General features: G+C 43.7%; 1 protein-coding gene across 1 annotated transcript; it reads right to left on the bottom strand.

Annotated features, from left to right (window-relative positions):
* Positions 1-9,289: 9,289 nt before the first annotated feature.
* NRROS (negative regulator of reactive oxygen species) lies at positions 9,290-21,937 on the bottom strand. Its single transcript, XM_082251675.1, has 3 exons — positions 21,561-21,937; positions 12,931-13,057; positions 9,290-11,301 (listed from the first exon to the last, which is right to left on the bottom strand). The coding sequence occupies exons 2-3, from the start codon at positions 13,039-13,041 to the stop codon at positions 9,364-9,366; spliced, it is 2,049 nt and encodes a 682-aa protein (XP_082107801.1). The 5' UTR covers positions 13,042-13,057; positions 21,561-21,937; the 3' UTR covers positions 9,290-9,363.
* Between the last annotated feature and the right edge of the window lie 429 nt (positions 21,938-22,366).

Below are 22,366 nucleotides of genomic sequence, written 5' to 3'. Positions count from 1 at the left end.
AGGCACAAGAGCAACAGTGTGAGGACAGTGTGAGTAGTTCAGCACTACTGGGGACTTACAAGGGGAGAGACTGTCACATGTAGCCAGTTCTCCCTGTAGATAGCAGTGGGCCAAGTATTCATCCTTCCCCAAGAGATCTTCTGAGAGAAAGCCAGGTGGGCTGGTGAAGAGTCAGTCTGGAGGACTGCTGTGGAGAAGTTAGTCTGGAGGGCTAGTGAAAGGGGCAGCTGCAGCCAGGTGGGTTGGCCTGAAGAGGTGGTGCTGGGATCAGTAGCCACAGGAGAAGGAATACAAGCTGATCACTGTGCATTGCTGGACAACAAGGGGCTGCGAGTTCCTGCCTGCAAAGGGCCATTGCTAAATCTGACTGAGCCGGTCAGATCAACCAACAGTGATTCAGCTAGGACAGTGGCGGCTGGTGCTCAAAATTTTGGGGGGGGGGGGGCAAACAGAAAAATGAGTGACCAGCATGCCCCCAATCAATGCAGAGTGCCACAGCATGCCCCCATCAATGCAGAATGCCAGAGCATGCCCCCCAATCAATGCAGAATGCCACAGCGTGCCCCCCAATCAATGCAGAATGCCACAGCGTGCCCCCAATCAATGCAGAGTGCCACAGCATGCCCCCATCAATGCAGAGTGCCACAGCATGCCCCCAATCAATGCAGAGCGCCACAGCGTGCCCCCAGTCATTGCAGAGTGCCACAGCATTGTCCCCAATCATTGCAGAGCACCACAGCATGCCCCCCAATTAATGCAGAGCGCCACAGCATTGTCCCCAATCATTGCAGAGTGCCACATCATTGTCCCCAATCAATGCAGAGCGCCACAGCATTGTCCCTAATCATTGCAGAGCGCTACAGCATTGTCCCCAATCAATGCAAAGCGCCACAGCATTGTCCCCAATCAATGCAGAGCACCACAGCATTGTCCCCAATCATTGCAGAGCGCCACAGCATTGTCCCCAATCATTGCAGAGCGCCACAGCATTGTCCCCAATCATTGCAGAGCGCCACAGCATTGTCCCCAATCAACGCAGAGCGCCACAGCATTGTCCCCAATCATTGCAGAGCACCACAGCATTGTCCCCAATCATTGCAGTGTGCCACATCATTGTCCCCAATCATTGCAGAGCGCCATGGCATTATCCCCAATCAATGCAGAGCGCCACAGCATTGTCCCCATTCAATGCAGAGCGCCACAGCGTGCCCCCTTCAATGCAGTGTGGGCTCCCCCCCCCCAAAGCCAATGCACTTACTTGGCGGAGGCTTCTTTTCAGTCCCGACGGCGGCGGCTTTTCCTCACTCTGTCCCCCGGCGCGTCTCCTGCAGTGCTCCCGCTCTCGCCTCCTCCTCGGCCAATGGCATGAGGTTTGCCTTGCACCCAATCAGGAAGCGTGTATCGGATGCGCTTCCTGATTGGCCAGGAGGAGGATCGGTGTGGCAATAGCGAATTTTCATTCGCTATTGTCACACAATGGGTGGGCTCGGGACGCAGTGCTCTGCGCCCCGAGCCCACCCTTTGCATCGCCCTATTAGAGCCTCTGGCTCTAATCAAGTGATGTAAAAAAAAAAATCCCCATTGAGCTCCATGCGTCCGGTGCCCCTGCATGCAGATTAGGGGGCCGGATGCATGGATGGGGGGGGCGGCGCCCTGCGCCCCCAACACACCGTCCGCCACTGAGCTGGGATCAGTGTGCAAGTGTGTGCAAGAGGAAAGTGAGGAGACTGTATATAGGAAGATGTCCCTGAAGTTGTTATTAAAGTTCTGCTAAGTGCAGTGGGCATCCTATAACCTCCCATCCCTATCCAAGTTATCAACCATCAATTATAACAAAACAAAGCCATTGACTGTTTTCTGACTCTGGAGTGCCTGTGAAAATTCGGTGTGCCTGGCTGTGCAAGGTGGGGGGGGGGATCCCAGTTCATCTGCGGCGTAGCTACATAACATATTGTATGTATCCTCTTTTCTGTAAAAACCTCCCTTATGTAGATATCCAAAAGTCCTGTGACTGCTGCTGGGTGCTGCCATCCTGTATGTGATGTCAGCAGCTCAGCTCCAGCAGACTCACAGCTATCACTCAAGTGACACTTTATAGTATTCGCCTTTGCTCCTCCCCTAGCAGCTAAATAAAGTGTTATGTAGGGAGGTAAAGGAAGGGTAGGAGTAGCTGGGCCAGCACAGACTATAATTAAACACTCCCAGAAAAGAAGAGGGCTATGATGTGCAAGCAGGGAGAGGGCTGTTCCATTGTCCTGGAGTAGTTAAAATTTAGGTACGTTTTAAGTGAATAAAACATCATTATTGTAAAGGAAATACACTGCAAGTATGTGTGTAGGAAATTGTTTTTTTCTATGCTTTTACCTGCAATTTCTGAAGCTGGTGACAAGCTCTCTTTAAGCCTTAAAATGCATACATGAGCACAGCCTATAATGCTCAGTCTTTCATTTTTTCATCCAGGCAATGTTGTAGTGAACCAAGTAGATTTTGTTTGTAATCTGTTTATCTGAGAATGCATGCTTGTACTATAGAAGAAATATTCCCAGACACACCCACTGAATGCTCCTTGTTGACTCTGGCATACATAAAGCCTGGTATAAAAAATGTCAGTACCAACTACCAGGCAGACACTCAATGCCACCTATCAGACTGAAACGTCCGCTCCGTAAAAAAAGAGCCTAATGGGCAGATGTCAGTAGCTATATTTGCCTCTAATAAATTCTGAAACTTTTACATACATTATCTATGCATTAAAGGATATCTAAACCCCAAGCAAAAATGTAAAACAGTAGGTTGCAGCTTGTTCTTCAGTATAAATACACTTAAGCCACTTCACCTTTGTACATCTTAGAACAGCTGAGTGGTGAACATGTACTGTAATTCTGCAGTGCAGAAGTACCGGCAGTACAGCCCTGCCGAAATAATGCTAATAATGGACTGCCACTGTGCCTGTTAGTGACTGCGATCTATCAGTCAGTTCTGTCTGTCAGATGGCTCAGATAACAGACACATGTACAGAGCCAGCCCAAGCAGCTCTGTACCTTGTGATCACTGTGGTGACCAACAATTAGATTTATGCTGAGGGGTTGCAAGTGATTGTAATACACTCTTTTCCTTTCCTGTACAACTCATCCATGCTGTCTCTATGTGACTTGTACATTAACTACATTTATCTTCTGATCCCTCTGTGTAAGACCTGTACAATAATGATGCACTGTATCTAGTGCTCTATTACCAAGTTTTAACCACCCCATCATTTGCATGTTTTTTTCATTTAAAAAAATGGGCAAACAATCAGATCATCTTGGGGTGTCTACTTTCCAAAAATGATTATTTTGGGTGTTTCTGCACTGTTTGGACTTTATTTGATGCATTTTAAAGCAGAAAGTAGGGAATACATTTTTTTTTCTTTTTACAAAATGTTTGTTTTTTTCTTTATATAGTATCATCATGAGTGCTGCTGCCAGACTCATCCACCTTACCAGCCGTTCAGTGTCTACTGCCTCTCTCTGCCAGTCGCTATCAATGGCAGTGATGCCAGTGCCATCAGGGGGGTACAACCCATACACCTGTAGGGGGCCCAGGTGGCCCTAGGGGCCTAGGCAGGGACAACTTCCCTGCAAATTCTCTGAGGACCGGCAGCACAATGAACCACTCTGACAGGTCCCGACTGCTTATCACAACAGCACACCTAGCTGATGGAGCACAGGCTCCTCCTCCATTCTGACCAGGTGCGGACTGAGGGCCCAGGTTAAGTGGAAGAGGGATATACTTGCCACCGTGGTGACAGCAGCAGTGTCATTGTTTCTAAATACATACACTGCACCGGCGCTGTATGTATTTAGACTCTCCAAAGCTTTTTTCTCTTCTCCCCTTCCTCATCTTCTGCACTGATCTCTGACTTACCCCTCCCCTTGGATCACCAGTGCGGTGTGCTGAAGGAAGGCGGAGCACACTGTAGCTACTGCTCTCACAACAGGTGAGCTGAGATTTTTTTGAGCAAAGTCTTCTTGGATGAAAAGCTGCCAAAGTTTCTGTTAGGATGTGTCTTGTAGGTTTTGCAGGGATAAGGAGAGGAGGAGAATCAAGAGACAGGGAGTGTGACAGATATCTCCCAAGCTGGCACACAGCTCTAGCTATATAAACATCCCCAACCACTCTGTCCAGATAATGTGAAGGTAATTTATGACCGTTCATTTAACCCTATGTTTATGTGCTTAGACTCAGAACTTGGATAACATGAGGGTTAAATGAATTGTCATAAATTAATTTCACATCATCAGGACATAAACATAGCGCTGGGGGCTGGATTTTTTTTTTTTTTATTGTAAACATCACTATCTGACCACATGTCAGCCCTCTACTCCCTTCAGCTTGCATCACACCCAGACATGGGCGTCCGCAGGTAGGGGCAATGGGGGGCAAATGCCCCCCTCTGGAATCTCAACTTCCCCTTTCAAGTGGTTGTTAAGCCGCTTTATACCATCCTGTCTGGTCTGTTTAATAATCCTGTGTGCCTGTGAAATAAGCCGTTCTTTACCACTTTTAAGAAGGCCAAGCGCCGCTCACGTTACCCGCCGGCTCTTCCTCTCCCCCTCCCCTCCTCTCCCCGTCTGACAGCTGCCTGCACTGATTCCTCACTGATGTCAGTCGGGAGGAGGAGGGGAGGAGGAGAGGAAGGGAGAGGCGGCGGGTCACGTGAGCGGCGAGTGGCGCTCTGAAAACTTGTAAAGAATGGCTTATTTTTTTAAAACACAGACACAGGGGCACACAGGATTATTAAACAGACTGTAGACAGGATATGAAACTTTAAATGAAACTACAGGAGCAGACAGGGAGGGCGAGAGGGGGGAGAGAGAACAGAGGAGGACAGGAGGGCTGCGGATGACGGAGGCACGTAAACTGACCACGGTGTCAGGGCTGAGCAGCCATGGTATACCGTGATCAGTTTACAGAGGGGAGGACATGGCCAGGCAGGATAAACCAGGTATTTTAGGTGATATGGGGGGGGGGGGGGCAAATTACACAGCAAAGCACTGTGCTGTATAACATGTTTTAAAGGAACAGGATCATTTTTTTTTTTTTTTTTTTTAGGTTAATAAATGCTTTAAAAATAAATACTGCTGTTTGCTCTTTAAAAATAAATACTCAAAATAAGTATATTGGCTAAGCCCCTCCCCTTTATGAGATTGTTGAAAAGGGGCGGAGCATGGGTGACCTTAAGATGACGCCCCCCCTGAAAAAAGTTCTGCGGATGCCCATGCACCCAGACCACTTCATACATCCAGCTGACGGACATCAGTTGGACCCTTATCTGCCCAACATCCCTCCCTAGTCCCCCCACAGAATGCCATTAAAATTAATCCTTCCCCATTCTTCCACTCTCATACCCTCCACACCCCTCTCCTCTAAATACTGAAGGGATTACACTGGACTGGATCTGCGCTGTACTGAGGGCTCAGGAAAGGATAGAAAGACTACAGCGAGAGGACACTGCAAGAGAAGACTGACATAGAGGAGAGATGAAACTGGAGAAGGACCACATAGGATGGAGGAGGAGGAGGATGTGGGATGGAGGAAGAGGAGGATGTGGGATGGAGGAGATGGGACTGGAGGAGCAGGAGGACATGGGATGGAGGAGATGGGACTGGGGAAAGAAGACGTGGGATGGAAAAATGGGTCTTCAGAAGGAAGAGGATGTGGGAGATGGGACTGAAGGAGCAGGAGGACATGGGATGGAGGAGGAGGACATGGGATGGGGGAGTTTGGACTGGGAGAGGAAGAGGAGCACATGGGATTGAGAAGGAGGAGGAAATGGGATGGAGGGTATGGGAGTGGAGGAGGAAGAGGACATGGGATGGAGGATATATTAGGTTGTAATAGTATTATAATAAAATGGGTGCACTTAAGGACTTGGTGGGAAGGCCAGTGGGTGGATTTGGGGGACAACCAGTGGGCAGGCCTTGAGGAATGTTTGTGGTCAGTCCCAGGGGGGCACAGACCTAAAGCTGTGTAAGGGGCCCCAAAATTTCTGATGGCTACCCTGGTCGCTCCCTTCAACTTATCACAGCACTGAAAACTGAAAAGTGTCCTGGTAATTAGAGGTGTATTGCATGCTGGTACCCAAGTGCTTAAAGAGTGACTGTCCTTTTTCCAATTCAGTTTCTCAGCAAGGTATAGTCACCAATTTGAGCTTACTTACTGCTTTTCTACTGCAGGAGCCAGCCTGAGGAGGCTCATATGTCAGAACTTACTTGGGTAGATAATGTCACTGCCCCTCCCATATGACAGTGTCCAGGCATAGCGATTGGCTGCTCAGACTGGAGCAATGTCACATGGGGGGGCAAGCTCACCTATATAGAAGCCCAACTCTCTTGAAGCAAAGGACCAAGGGCTGCAAGGAAGGAAGTGATGCCTGTGAAGGAGTGCACATCAATGAGTATGTGAAGGTGGGTTATCCTGAGGCTCTGTATTTTTGCTCTTTTAGCAGGAATCAACAGTAGTGTCTGCTTTCACACTTCCTCAATATACATATATGCCTGTGACACCTATTAAATGTGAACTGGAACAGGAAAAGGAATGAATGTTGTTGAAATTCATTTTTTTTTTGTTTTGTTTATTTGTTTTCTATCTAATTCCACATTTTCAGAATAATTCAAACTTGGATAAGTTGAAAAATGATCGACCGTTTCAAATTTTGTGCGAAGGATAGCTGGTTATTAAGGAGCGGGCCGGAAAGCTGGCCCCTGTGTCCTCAATAACCGATGACTCATCAGCTGTCAGCGGCCGTCCCCCGCTGAGAGTTGAAATGTAAACAAAAGAATGCCGGCAATAGAAAATTCTGAAAAATAAAACAGCGTGGCCCCCCCCCCCCCAAACCATATCAAGCCCTTCAGGTCTGGTATGGATTATAAGGGGAACTCCATGCCAAAATAAAAAAAATAAATGGCATTGGGTCCCCTCAAAATCCATACCAAACCCTTATCCAAGCATGCAGCCCGGCAGGTCAGGAAAGGGGGATGGGACATGCCCTCAACATAGCGGGATGCTTTGGGATGGGGGGTCCTCTTCCCCACAACCCTGGGCTGTGGTTGTGGGGGGTTTGTGGGTGGAAGGGCTTATCAAAATCTGGAAACAATCTTTAACAAGGGGGCCCCCAGATCCCACCCCCTCCTAAAAAAGTGTTAAAGGGAATAAAGACACAACCTGAGTTTTTGACAATCCCTTTGTTAAAAAAATTAAAAATAGAAAACAATGTACCCCGATATAGATCTATCGCCAATCACGCCACCCGTCAGACCTGAGAAAAGAAAAAAAAAAAAACCTCCGGCCTCGTTGAAGGCTCCCCACCATTTGCCTGCTCCTCCATCTGACATTTCTTAAATAGCTAAGGGTAGGAGTCCCCCAGTGACATCAATGGGTAACACCACCCCCTTGTGATTTCATCGACCCAGCATACCTTGGTCAGAGACGTCACAAGTAGGAGGCATGATTAATAATGGATCTACACCGAGGGACATTGTTTTTTAATTTTTAATAAAGGAATTGTCATTACTTGTGTACTGTCTTTATTCACTTTTTACACTTTTTTGGTGAATGGGTAGGGGTGTAATGTACACTGCACTCATTCACGGGGGGAGGGGGGGGGCTTGGGCTGGGCTTGTTAATGGAGGCTTCCAGATTCTAATAAGCCCCCCACCCGCAGACCACCCCCTGCCCCAAAACACCCCTTCATGTTGAGGGCATAAGGCCTGGTATGGTTCAGGAGGGAGAGGTGCTTGCTTATACCCACCATTCCTGGCCTGCCAGGCTGCATGCTCGGATAGGGGTCTGGTATGGATTTAAGAGGGACCCAACAATGTTTTTTTAAAAAAAACAATAATTTGCATGGGGTTCCTATTAAAGAGGAAGTAAACCCTCCTCTGACACTTGTACCTATAGGTAAGCCTATAGGTACTGTAAATATCTCCTAAACATGTACCGTTTAGGAGATATTTACATTTGATGCAGCCAGTGACGTCACTGGCGCATGCGCTCTGAAGGAACGGCCGATCGTGCCGTTCCTTCAGAGCCCTGTGCCGTGATCGTCGGCTCCCGCGCGCGTGCGCGGGAGTGACGTCACCGCGGCTCCAGCCAATCAGATGGCCGTATGCCGCGATCCCGGAAGACGGGCGACTGTACATGTCGCCCATCATAGAGGTAAGAGAGCGGCGCGGCGAGGGCTCGTTCTAAGGTAAGTATTTCATAATGAGCTAGCATGCGATGCATATTAGCTCAGTATGTCTTTCTCTTTCAGGATGTAAAGAAAAAAAAAAAGTTTTTCTCGGTTTACAACTTCTTTAAATTTCATACCAGACCCAAAGGGCCTGGTATGGATTTTGGGGGAGACCCCACTCTGTTCCTCTTAAAATCTATACCAGACTGATTTTTATTTCAGAACTTTCCATTCTTTTGTTTACATTTCAGCTCTCAGCGGGGAAGCCCACTGACAGCTAATGAGTTATCGGTTGTTAAGAACGTGGCGGTCAGCTTCCTGGCCCACTCCTTAACCAGCTATTTTTCACGCAGAATTCAAATTGGCCAATCATTTTTCAACCGATCCGAATTCAAATTGTTCTGAAAATTTTGAATTCGTTAGAAAATCAATAAATTAAACTAAACAGAACTAAACGAAACAAATTCCAAAACATATCAACAAAACTAAATTATTAACATAACAAATCTATCCAAAACTAAACTAATTTTTCCATTCTGCATGTCTAGTGAACTGTCTTTGTTTTGTTCTATTCCTCCTCATTGCAATATTGACTGACCATAGACTAGTTAAATTTAATTTTAACTTTTGTTTGAAATTCTAAAAAAAAATGTTTGTCACAGCATTTAATCTTGGCAATATTGTGTTAACTAATTTCTTTCAAAAAGCCTTACATTTAATTCAGACCTGCTACTTGAATGGAATCCCAGTCTTATTCAACAGGTTTATTTTGTGCCTAGCACATGCACATTACAATATGTACGATTTTTAACAAATGGAAATCACATTCATGGATGGAATTTTGTTTGCTCAGAAAAGAAAAGAGAAAATGTTTCAGTCCCGATCTATATATTTTCTCATTACTATGGTCAAAAATGATTGTCGACTTAACCCCACTAACCATTAGAAAATTGAATGAATGTTCCAAAAACTTTCCTCACATATCGAAAGTCTCAGGTATCAGCCCAACTCGAGCCTCAACCACTTGTTGTGGCTGTCTATAATTAGAGCCCCAAAAGTTAAACACTTCTTTACAGCGTTTATATTTTAATCACTATTTACTTGCACCATTTTTTTTTGTTTGACTGACTAAATACATACAATATTCATCAGTACCTGGAAGACATCCTAAAACGTCTTTTTAACACTTTTAGTACTGGCTGCTTGAATGTAAGAAACAAGAGAAGGAGTGCTACAAGCAATGTTACAGAGGCAGGCACAGTGAGCAGCACAGACAATAAGGTGCCACCAGATTTCCACTTGCAGCTATGAAGAACAGTCTCAGGTAACTCTGGTACTTTCATATAGATATTGGAGAAATTACAAGTCATTTCTTGGAAATCTGGGATAACGATACTTCTGGATGCCCTAAGTATTTCAAGCCAGTTCAGTTGACAGCAATCAAATGGATTTTCACTTAGAAATACAGCGTTAAGGTTCCTTGTGAGTGGCTGATAAGAACCAGACATGGGTATTGAAATGAGTTTGTTTTTTCGAACATCCAAATACTGAAGGGGCAGAGAAGTCAATGATTCAGGGAATGTTGTGAGACTGTTTTCTGAGAGGTCAAGAGTAGCCAAACTCAGAAAGTCTGAAAAATCGATTCTATCAATAAAGGATGAGCTATTTCGAAGTGAAAGGAATTTTAGCGTTCTGACAGTGTCCTTCAAAAAATCAAGGCCTCTTAAAGGGTTGTATGAAATGTCCAGATGTGTTAATTCTGTGCCTTGGAAAACATTCTGAGTGTCCAAATTTAGATCACAGCCAGCTAGTCGAAGATGCCTAATAGATGCTGTCTTAAGGTCCACACAAGCCTGACCTTCAGTAGCATGATCTAGATGAGAACACAGTTGAATCAGGTTATGGCTTAAGTCCAAAGTGTCTAACCTGGTCATGGTGTGGAAGATATTCTGAGGAAGGTCCTGAAGTCTGTTCTTGCTCAGATTAAGGTAAAGTAATTGTGGAAAGCTTTGGGAGCTAGTATCAATTTTCAGCTCCCACAAATTATTGTTACTGAGATCTAGATTATTAAGAACATTTGAGATACGTCCGTGTGACAGGTCAAATGTATCTAAGCAGTTCCAGCTAAGCTTGAGTTCAGACAAAGTGGTCATGTTGGTAAGAAAATCATCTGGTAAGTAGTTGAACTGATTTCTGCTTATATCCATAATTTGTAAACTAGAGAGATTGCTTGAGATAGAACCTTCCCATAGGTTTACAGTAAGTGTACTGTTTGTATTGTTATCCAGGATAAGATAATCAACAAAGGATGAGTTGTCATCGAATAAATGAGCATAGAACTTCATCTTATTGTCAGAGAGCAGCAGTGTGTGGAGGTGATGGTGTTTTGGCAAGAGTGGAAAATAAAACAGTTGGTTGTGGGAAATGTCCAGCTTCTCCAGTTGAAAGTCAATATCAACTTCTCGTGACAGAAACCATTCAATATGGTTAAAGCTGAGATTGAGAACCTTGAGCTGTATTAGACTGAAGTCCACAATGCATGGCAATAGGTTAAAGGAAAGGTTTAAATTTTTAAGTTTTTTAAGACGGTCAAATGTACCCACTTCAATTTCATAAATATAATTGCCCTGAAGGCTCAACTCCCTCAAGGAATCAAGTCCTACAAAGATGGAATCATCCAATCGCATAATAACATTATAATCCAAATAAAGGTACTCCAGTGAGGTTAAATTCTTAAGAAGGGTAGTCACCATGTCTCCATTGAGATTATTTCTAGACAGATCCAGCCATTTAAGAGATGAAGCAGATAGCAAGCCTGTGCTGACCTGAGTGTAGTTAGAAGAGATAGTGTTATTCTGTAGTGATAATGACTCTAGCTTTACTGTATCTTGGAAGATATCCTTTTCTAAAAGAATTAAGCTGTTGGATCTCAAGCTCAAATTGGTCAGACCATTGTACCGCTGGAATGTGTTTTTACCCAAGTATTTAAGGTGGTTGAAATCTAAAAGTATTTCTTGGATATTAGAAGGAAGGTCTTGAGGAACAGACAAGAGATTTAGGTGTCTGCAGTCTGCCATTCTGGAAACCTAAAATATGAACAAAACATTATATACAAAAACTGGAATTCAAACTAAAAGCAACATTAAACAAAGCAGAAAAAAACTACTAAAAAGGTAAAGATAGTACCAGGATTAGATTTTAGGTTTTCATCCATTTAAGCAATTTGTAGATCACTTTTAGGGTGCTTTTTTCTATTACAAGTGTTTTGTGGCCTACCTATTTTGAACCCCTTAAATAAAATAAATATGCACCGGTAGTAAATATGATTAAAAGGAAGATATGTTTAGGGTTAGGAATGTGTGCTCAGAAATGTATTGAACTTTGAAACAACAGAGCACATATTAGCACACAACCCACAATGTTTCTTTATCTGGCTTTATGATAATCATCAGTAAAACTGGTGTTCAATGTTTAAGGCTGGCCATACATTATACAATTTTCTCACAATTTTCTGTACAATTTTCTTTAGATTGACCTTCAACCATAGTAGTACAAAGGCCTTACTTATAGGATACAATTGAAAGTGTTGTTTCTTTTTGACCTCCTATTATATGGTTGTTGGTAAATCTAACAGAAAATTGTACAAGAAAATTGAACATGTATGGCAGCATTAAGGAACACTCAGAGTTAACCGTTGCCTTCAGGCAGACAGTTGATAGATGGGACTCTCTGGCTGATCACTGAGAGCCGGTTCACACTGAGGTGACACGACTTCGGGGGGCGACCTGTGAAGTCGCGTGCACCGCGACTTCGGCGTGACTTGCAGAGACTTCACATAATGGAAGTCTATGCAAGTCGCTCCGAGGTCACCCCAAAGTAGTACAGGACCCTTTTTCTAAGTCGGAGCGACTTGTGTCGCTCCTATTAGAACGGGTCCTGTACTTCTCAATGGACCACGACCGACCGCGACTTGTCAGGCTGACAAGTCGCCTGACAAGTCGCAGCAGTGTGAATGGGCTCTAAAGCATTCTACTTGCTGAATTTAGGTGCCTATTACTGCTAGGTGTGCATCTAAGGGTGGTGCTGGATTTTCTTTTTTTTCTTTTTTAATCGTCACTTTAAAATGCACATGTTTAAATGTGTAAATAGCTAGATTTTTTTTTACCAAAGTTTCTTTTATAAAACTAAAAAAAAAAAAACAATTGCATCATATACTGTATGTTGCCTTGATTGATAGATGAAGAAAGAAATTTTGGTTACCATATTGGTAATAAAAATGTGGCTCCCTTTTACTATATTTATAATAACTAAATCACATTGGTTAAAACATTTAGCAAAGCCTTTAAAACCACCCCCATCTCATTTAGTTATCCATAGACCAATGGAGACTGGTAGGGTCTCTTTCAAAAAAACCTGCCTGTTAGCAAATTAAAAAAAAAAAGGCTTTGATACCACTTTTTAAAGCACAGCTGTCACAGTGTCCAGAATAAGGCAGAGGAGAAGGGCTAAGGAAGGTGAATAGGCAGGCACACAATGTAAAAGCATGTGTCAGGAAGTGGAGCAGTGACCACAAAGAGATATAACTGAGCAAATAATAAACGTGTGGTCATGTTTTTCAGAGTAAAGCATCTACTGTTAAAAACAATAGGGCATCCTAAGAGAATTGGCTGGCCTGAACATACATTTTCAATTTAGCTAGACTTAGATCTACTTACCAGCTGGCAGCCACTTTGTGAGAAAAGCTTTTCCCCATCAGCACTGTATCTCCACTGTAATAACATCAGGTACATACACCCAAATGAGTACCAGAGAGACACAATGGCCATATCATCAGCAAATGTCCTAAATAAAAAAAAAAAAAAAAAAAAACTTTAGGACTAAATTATATCAATTTTCTTTTTTATTTCAATGTAAGAGCAAAACTAAACCCATCGATTTAACTGCTTCCCAAAATAGTTACATTTAAAGCAGAGTTCCACCCTAAAAATGAACTTTGCACCATCCGTTAGCTTAAAAAAACCTGAAAAAGTGGATAATTAATATTTTTTTTTTCACTTACCTTGTTCTTAATGAAAATAAACCTACCTTCCTTCCTCTTCCTCCTTGTGCGGCCGCGGCCCAGGACGTCACTTCCTCCTTTGCATTGCGTCCCGGGAGATGAGCCTCATCAATCCCAGGATGCAATGGGAACGGCCGGCCGCTACTCTGATTGCCGATCGTAATCTGCAGCGCGTGCGCGAGATTTCGATCGGCATTCTGGGTAGCGAAGAACCAAGAAGAAGGATGCAGCGGGGGACACCATGGCTTCAGATGCCCACACCGGAGATGGCCGCGCTCTGCAATCAATTTTAAAAGGTAAGAATTTATCTTTGTTCTACAACTGTAATGTACTGTAATGTGGGGTTAGTGTTAGGGTAGTTGGGGAATGGGAGGATCGAACTTTTGAAAAGTTCGGTTCGACCAGGACACCCGAACTTCCCGAAAGTTCGGCCCGGATTTCATAACCCCATTGAAATCAATGGGACCTGAAATTCGGTAATCAAAAAACACCATTTTGAAGCCCTAAAACCCAATAAATGCCCCTAAAAAGTGCCTAGGGTTCTGGGTCATGCCCCAGGGACTATTAATCACACAAAAAAAGTTCTTAAAAATTGTCGTTTTTGATAGAGATCCAATTATTGAAAAAATTATTGAAAAAAAAAATGAGATTTCTTTGGATTTAGTGTCTGGGGGGTCTAAAAAGTGTACCTGTGAAGTTTCAGCTCTGTAGCATGTCCAGAACCAGAAAAAAAAAGATTGTTTGTATTAGAATTGCAGTAAAGCAGGCATAGGGCTCCGCTATTTTCACACCCGGCCGTTTTTGTTGCAGGCGTTTATTGGGCTTTTTTGTGGACATCTTTGGAGGCAGGCATGACATCTGAACTACTGTGTAGGGGTATATATACACACACACACATGTATGTATATATACACATACACATATATAGGTGTGAAAGTAGCAGAACCCTATGCCTGCGCTAATGAAATTATTTGCAGGCATAGGGCTCCGCTCCTATCACACCTATATGTGTGTAAGTGTGTGTGTGTATATATACCCCTATACAGAAGTTCAGATGTTATGCCTGCCTCCAAAGACGCCCAAAAAATTCCCAAAAAAACGCCTGCAACAACACACCTGGGCGTTTTTGTTGCAGGCGTTTTTTTTGGGCATTTTTTGCCCATAAAGGTCTCGATAACGTTTACTGAGGTGAAAATGTTGAACCCTGAACTGTCCTTGACATTTGTCATTTAGAGATTGAAAATAGTTTTTTCAATTACTTACCCATTTTTCCTGTAGAGGACTTACCAAGCAGACCCCAACACACAAATGCTGGAGATCCAGTGAGTTGCACATGAGTAGTTTAGCCCTTACACCAGGGGTATTGAATTAAGATTCACAGAGGTCCAGTCAATAATATTATATTCCAGCAGAGGTCCAAATGTTTGTGCTATGAGTCAGATCCTTCCCATCACAGCCCCCCTCTCTTCCTCACATCTTAGGCTAGGTTCACATTTCTGTGGCTGAGGAACATGTGCGAAATTGCATGGGTTTCTAACCCACAGAGAAATGCGCTGCACTTTAGCAGATGCATGGGGGTGCCATTAATTCTTAATTGCCCCTACAGCACATTTTCGCATGTACCAAACCACACGGTGCTGCAGCACCATACAGCTTGAGGCCGTGCAATAAAAAAAAAAAAAAGGGTTTGAGACTTCTTTTCCCTTATTTCTCATGGGTAGGACAGCGCATCAAAACTAATTGGCTGCCGTATTCTCAATGTGCGCATGCAAACACACATGCACAGGTCTGAATTGAGCCTGTTCTTACATCAGTATGCTTAGTCCCTCCCCCGTCTCATCACAGTCACTTCTATTCACATGAAATTCCCCCTTCACATTACTGCCCTCAACCTACCCTTACATTGCTCTCCTCAGCCCCTCTTACATTACTATCCTCAGCCCAATCTTACATTACTATCCTCAGCCCCTCCCCCCTCACATTACTGTTCTTAGCCCCCATTACTGTCCTGAGACCCCTCACATTACTGTTCTCAGCCCCCTATTACTGTCATCAGCCCAGTGGTGGAGCCAGAGGGCTAGCTGGGGTGGCAATTGCCACCACAGATGAAGTCCTTGCCACCCCTGTTGCCACCCCGCTCGCTGAAAACATTACACTTATTAGCTGAACGATAGAGCGTGGGCGCCTGCAGCTAGTTCTCCTGACTGAGTGGTGAGCAGCAGCGGCGCCGTGAGCAGCTGCACAACTAACCAATCACGCATGCCTGCACACCTGATTGGTTCGCTGTGCCGCTACTCACGACATGATTGGTTCCCTGTGCCGCGCTCACCGCTCGGTGAAGAGAACTAGCTGTGGGCCAGGCAGACTGAACATGTGGGATGGATGTGTCAGGCTGTGTTCTTCTTCTTCTAACTTAGGTAAGTATCTCTGGTCTCTGCATTGAAGGGGACACGGCATGCTGGTCACGACATTGATGAGGGGGTACGCTGGTCACTACATTGATGGGGGGGGGGGGGGTACGCTGGTCACTACATTGATGGATTCTGGCCTGGTCACTACATTGATGGGGGGGTATGCTGGTCACTACATTGATGGGGGGTATGCTGCCAGCATGCCCCCCATCAATGTAGTGACCAGCATGCCCCCCATCAATGTAGTGACCGGTGTACCCCCCCATCAATGTAGTGACCAGCGTACCCCCCCATCAATGTAGTGACCAGCAGTCCCCCCATCAATGTAGTGACCAGCGTACCCCCCATCAATGTAGTGACCAGCATGATGCTGGTCACTACATTGATGGTGGGGGGTACGCTGGTCACTACATTGATGGGGGGGCATGCTGGTCATTACAGTGATGGGGGGGCATGCTGGTCACTACATTGATGGGGGCATGCTGGTCACTACATTGAAGGGGACACGGCACGCTGGTCACTGCATTGATGGGGGGCACGCTGGTCAGTGCATTGATGGGGGGCACGCTGGTCACTGCATTGAATGGGGGCATGCTGTAGTAACTCTGAATTGAATGGGGGCACACTGTAGTAACTCTACATTGAATGGGGGCACGCTGTAGTAACTCTGCACTACTAAAAATGCGCGATGAAGAGGATCCGCCGCAAAAAATATCGCAATATATTGACCCCCCAAAATAATACCTTGCCACCCCTGTTTTAAAAGTCTAGCTCCGCCACTGCATCAGCCCCTCATTACTCTCCTCAGCCCTGCCATTACTGTCCTGAGCCCCCCCCATTACTGCCTCAGTGACCCCATTAATGTCCTCAGCCCCCCATTTCTTTCCTGAGCTCCCCACTGTACTGTTCTGGACCCTCCCTTCAACTGTCCTGAGCCCCTCCCATTACTGTCCTCATCCTCCCCATTACTGTCCTAGACTCCCCCCTTAACTGTCCTGAGCCCCCCTTACTGTTCTGAGCTCCCCCTTACTGTCCTGGGCCCCTCTATTATTGTCCTGTGCACCCCCCTAGATATAAGCCCCTCCATTACTGTTTTTAGGGATCTCATTAATTTTCTAAGGCCCCTTCACATCGCCCCCCCTTACTGTCCTAACTTACACAGACAGGGAGGAGGACAGAAGTCCCAGCAGGGTTATAATAAGGCTTACCTGTGGGTACTGTGAATATCTCCTAAACTTGCACAGTTTAGGAGATATTGAAAATGCATGCAGCCGATGACGTCATTGGCACACGAGCTCTGAAGGTCTGGCTTACCGTGCCTGACCTTCAGAGTCAGTGCCGCATACAGGCAGCTCCCGCGCGCATGCGTAGGAGTGATGTCATTGTGGCATCTGCCACTCATTGTGCTGGAGCCCGCAAACCCGAAAGAGACATCAGGGAAGATGTCAGCTGTTCATCGGTGAGCGGACGCTGCTGGAAGGGCTTCATTCTAAGGTAAGTATTTCATAATGCATACTAGCTCATTATGCCTTTGGCTTACAGGTTTTTTTTCCGTTCAGGGGTGTACAACTTCTTGAACTCGGGCAGCCCCTGCCCTCCATCCAGAGTTGTCCCTCCTCCCGCTGTTGGCACATTGAGAATGAGAATGACAGCGGCCGTGGGGACAGCTCTGACAAGAACAGCTCCTAAATAGCGGTACCGTGATGTTCCAGATAGGACATTGACTCGGTCTGGAATCAGACCGTGGTCTGCCATTTAGTGATGCCTGCCTTACACCAACTTAGGGGGGAATTGTAGCACTTGCACTATTGTCTGGGACATACATCCCACATCCTACATCCTACATATACCATTTCCTACAATTTTTTCCACAGTAAAGGTGCCAACCCATTAAATACACAAAGGGCCACCCTTTGTTCAGAATGTAGTGCCAAAACAGGCATATCTAGGTCCCGCGCACAAGCCTAGATTTACCTAATAATAACTTAGCCCCCTTGTATTTATTTTTGTATTAATTTCAAAGAGAAAAACATATGCAAATCTAAAAGAAAATAATATACAGTATCTCACAAAAGTGAGTACACCCCTCACATTTTTGTAAATATTTTATTATATCTTTTCATGTGACAACACTGAAGAAATGACACTTTGCTACAATGTAAAGTAGTCAGTGGGCCCAAAGTGTCAATATTTTGTGTGGCCGCCATTATTTTCTAGCACTGCCTTAACTCTCCTGGGCATGGAGTTCACCAGAGCTTCACAGGTTGCCACTGGAGTGATCTTCCACTCCTCCATAATAACATCACGGAGCTGGTGGATGCTTGAGTCCTCCTCCACCTTCTGTTTGAGGATGCCCCACGGATGCAATAGAGTTTAGGTCTGGAGACATGCTTGGCAAGTCCATCACCTTTACCCTCAGCTTCTTTACCAAGGCAGTGGTCATCTGGAGGTGTGTTTGGGGTCATTATCATGTTGGAATACTGCCCTGTGGCTCAGTCTCCAAAGGGAAGGGATCATGCTCTGCTTCAGTATGTCACAGTACATGTTGGCATTCATGGTTCCCTCAATGAACTGTAGCTCCCAGTGCCATCAGCACTCATGCAGACCATGACACTCCCACCACCATGCTTGACTGTAGGCAAGACACACTTGTCTTTGTGCTCCTCACCTGGTTGCCGCCACACATGCTTGACACCATCTGAACCAAATAAGTTTATCTTGGTCTCATCAGACCACAGGACATAGTTCCAGTAATCTATGTCTTTAGTCTGCTTGTCTTCAGCAAACTGTTTGTCGGCTTTCTTGTGCATCATCTTTAGAAGCGGCTTCCTTCTGGGACGATAGCCATGCAGACCAATTTGATGCAGTGTGTGGCGTATGGTCTGAGCACTGACAGGCTGATCCCCCCACCCCTTCAACCTCTGCAGCAATGCTGGTAGCACTCAGACGTCTGTTTCCCAAAGACAACCTCTGGATATGACGCTGTGCATGTGCACTCATCTTCTTTGGTCGATCATTGCGAGGCCTTTTGTGAGAGGAACCTGTCCTGTTAAACCGCTGTATGGTCTTGGCCGCCGTGCTACAGCTCAGTTGCAGGGCCTTGGCAATTTTCCTATAGCCTAGGCCATAGGCATTTACGTAGAGTAACAATTCTTTTTTCAGATCCTCAGAGAGTTCTTTGCCATGAGGTGCCATGTTGAACTTCCAGTGACCAGTATGAGAGCGTGAGAGTGATAACCCCAAATTTAACACACTTGCTCCCCATTCAAACATGAGACGTTGTAACACTAACAAGTCACATGCCCCTGGGGAGGGAAAATTGTTAATTGGGCCCAATTTGGACATTTTTACTTAGGGGTGTACACACTTTTGTTTTCAGTGGTTTAGACATTAATGGCTATGTGTTGAGCTATTTTGAGGGGACAGCAAATATACACTGTTATACAAGCTGTACACTCACTACTTTACATTGTAGCAAAGTGTCATTTTTTCAGTGTGTCACATGAAAAGATATAATAAAATATTTACAAAAATGTGAGGGGTGTACTCACTTTTGTAAGATACTGTAATCTGCAAGGACTTTTAAATCCTAAGCAAAAGTCAAAAACAATGAGACTGACCATATGACAGTGTTTCTTACATTGTACTGTATGTCTGCAAATATGTAATAATTGCACCATTCAATTATTTTAAAATTATCTTTATTTAATGAATGTGCAGATAACTATATTTATTTATAATAAATTGATCCCTATATAAAATTTCTTCAATAAGAATAGTTGGAGTTCAACTTGTTTACTTCACATATTTTATATCCACCTTTTACTTTTTGACCATTATGGTATCAATATGCATTCAACTCCAAAAGAATATCAGTTGGTCATATCATAGGCTTACTAAAACAATGTATTCTATATTAGTAAGAAAAATTTAAAATCCATAGGGTATAGGCCAATCCATAAAGGCTCCATATGGAGTAAAGTGACAGAAAGAGTAGATAATGTGGTCTTTGTAGGTTCCGCACCCACTGGTGCTCTGTAAAAATTGTGAGTAAAAAAGTTTCTCTGTGCCTTAATGGGTTGAAAATATACATGTTTTTCATAAGCAAGTACAGTATACCCAACTGATATTTTGAACTGAAATTTTCTTACAATTAGTAGCCTTAGTCTTAGCTATGAAAGATGCAAAAAAAAGACATGAAATGCAACATTTTTCTGCAGTTCTTTTAAGTGTGAAGCCATTTAATTCAGGTAAGAAACTAGTGCTGAGCCTTTGGCCATGTGATCTCTACTTAAGGCAAATATCAGGGTTTAGACAGAACTTCTGATTGGTTGGTTCTACCTGAAATTAGCCCCCTATGCCTTTTTGTATGCGACCATATGATGTATTCCTTGGAATCAGAGGGGTTAGAAATTAGAAGAACTGCAGGACAAAAGCATTAAATATCCGTCTTTTGCTTTTCCACGAGGCTCATGTCACTCCGGCAGGTCTGTATCTCACAAAAGACAGAATCTCTAATGCACAGCTGCCTCTACCCAATGGAAAAGAAAAGCAATTAACATACCCTAGATTAGTCATACTAGACCATGATTCTGTTAAACCCTAAGGTTCCTATAGAGGTTTCATGGGTTCACCTGTGGGTTATTGACCTCTAGTTTGATAGTGCTTACATAGTTTCAGGACCAACACCACTTGGTAGGGCCAGTTGTAGAACTCCAATGATCTTGGGTCTGAAAGTCCTTTTAGCTGTCTGTAAAGAGGACATTCATCTCACTGGCCACAAATGTAAGAGGGCATTTTTCCCAGTGACCACCAATGAATTGATTTTAGCAAGACCTACAAATGATTTCAAGGGTTCCTCTGGGGAAAATGTTTGATAAAAAAAAAAACTGCTCTAGAATCTAGTCACATGTGATGTGTGTATTTATGCAGTTTTTGTGCAGTTCTACATAATACAATTAAGACTTTTTTTTCTCTCATGTAGCAATAAAGGGAAATAAATCTATTTGAAAACCATTGCAATGTTATTATTTTCATGAATATATCCATTATTATTCAATCTTTGAGGAATCCTATAATTCATGCATTAAGATTGCCTTAATTCATGAAGTGTGTGATCGGACAGCTGTGTATGGAAATTTGGGCATCACAAACTATAATTTTAACTCTCTATACGTAGGCATGAATGGTTGATCAATACAGGCTATTTCATCTGATTGGAAAATTCTCAGAATATGTATTTTAGTGCAAAGATCAAATCATAGCACAACAGAATAACTATGTGATTGAGTAGTTGGACTACTTTGGTTGTCCATTATGAGACTAGCAGTGTACTAATACATTTTTGTCACTTGGGAAATTGAATATGAGTGGGGGAATTGAAGGAAAAGACTGGGGGCACTGATTTTCTGTTGGCATATTGCTGTATGGGCAACTGTCACTTTCCAGTATTTGGCCAAAAAAAATCACATTACTGATTAAACAAAGCTTAACTATCATTTTCTTCTGAGTATGGACACCTTCAATTAAATGTGTCTATAGTAAACAGTGAGCCTGTATATAGCCCAATATCTCTGTCTTAAATTTAGCAGCATTTGGTTTCCAATTGTTACCTGCAATATAGTGCATCATAGTAACATATCATAGTAACATATATCATAGTAACATATCCTGTATCATGTATCATAATAACATATCATAGAGCTTTTCTTTATTCTATATAATGTCCTAACTGTGTATCTAATCTGTGCACGTGCAGCAACAATGTTCTATAGTCATAGAATTCGCTAGCCCATTTACAATACATTTTCGTTTTGTGGGTTCTTTTGCATGTGGGCTAGAAAACCCCAAAAGACACAGTTATGGAGTCACTCACCGCACGTAGACTACAGCACATCATCTTGGGTTCCACTTGACTTGCTGAGGGCCACAGAAAGGAATGAAGAAGTGGTGTCACCGTGTTGGAGGTCCTTGGGATCTTGAATTTGCACTCCTCCGTGAAAGCCACTAAAATAACCTTTGTTGTTAACATGGAGTTAGTTTGCACAGATTATGCAATAAAACTTCTTCAGATCATCGACATAGAGAGCTAAGCGGTGAAAAATATCACAGGCTGAGGTAAAATTGGTGGAGCGTTGGTGGACGTGACCGAGTGTCACTGTGGTACTCGGTGCAGCCAATTAGCTGAGCAGCATGGTACACATGTGGTCAGAGTGGCACATGCATAATCTGAAAGAGAACTGCACATTCTTCACGCTGTGTTTTTTGCTTCCTTCTAGAGGTTATTTTAGATTTTGCGGAAGGAAATAACGGAAACCAAAGTCACATGAACTGCTGTAAGATGAACAGCAGCTATCGGATAGTTTTTCATCTAGAGATTGTTCTTCTTTACTTTTAACTACCACCAAATTTGTTTGTTTTTTTATAAGCTTCACCACAGCCTAAGACACATTCGTTTTTTATGGCAAGGGACAAAAGAATTCTGGGGCATTTTTATTTCTTTTTTTAACAAATATATATTTTTTTTAATTTAGGTGATGTAACAAATTATCAGTTAAAATGATTGTAAACCTCCAAAAATAAAAGAACTGAAAAAATAAAAACCTGAAAGACAAAGGCATAATGAGCTAATATGCATCGCATACTAACTCATTATGAAATACTTAATACTTCGAACGAAGC

Source organism: Pelophylax lessonae, assembly GCF_965119305.1.
Source record: "Pelophylax lessonae genome assembly, chromosome: 3".
Lineage (NCBI taxonomy): Eukaryota > Metazoa > Chordata > Amphibia > Anura > Ranidae > Pelophylax > Pelophylax lessonae.
The sequence above is the reverse complement of the archived record's forward strand: the minus strand, read 5'-3'. Positions and strand labels throughout refer to the sequence as shown.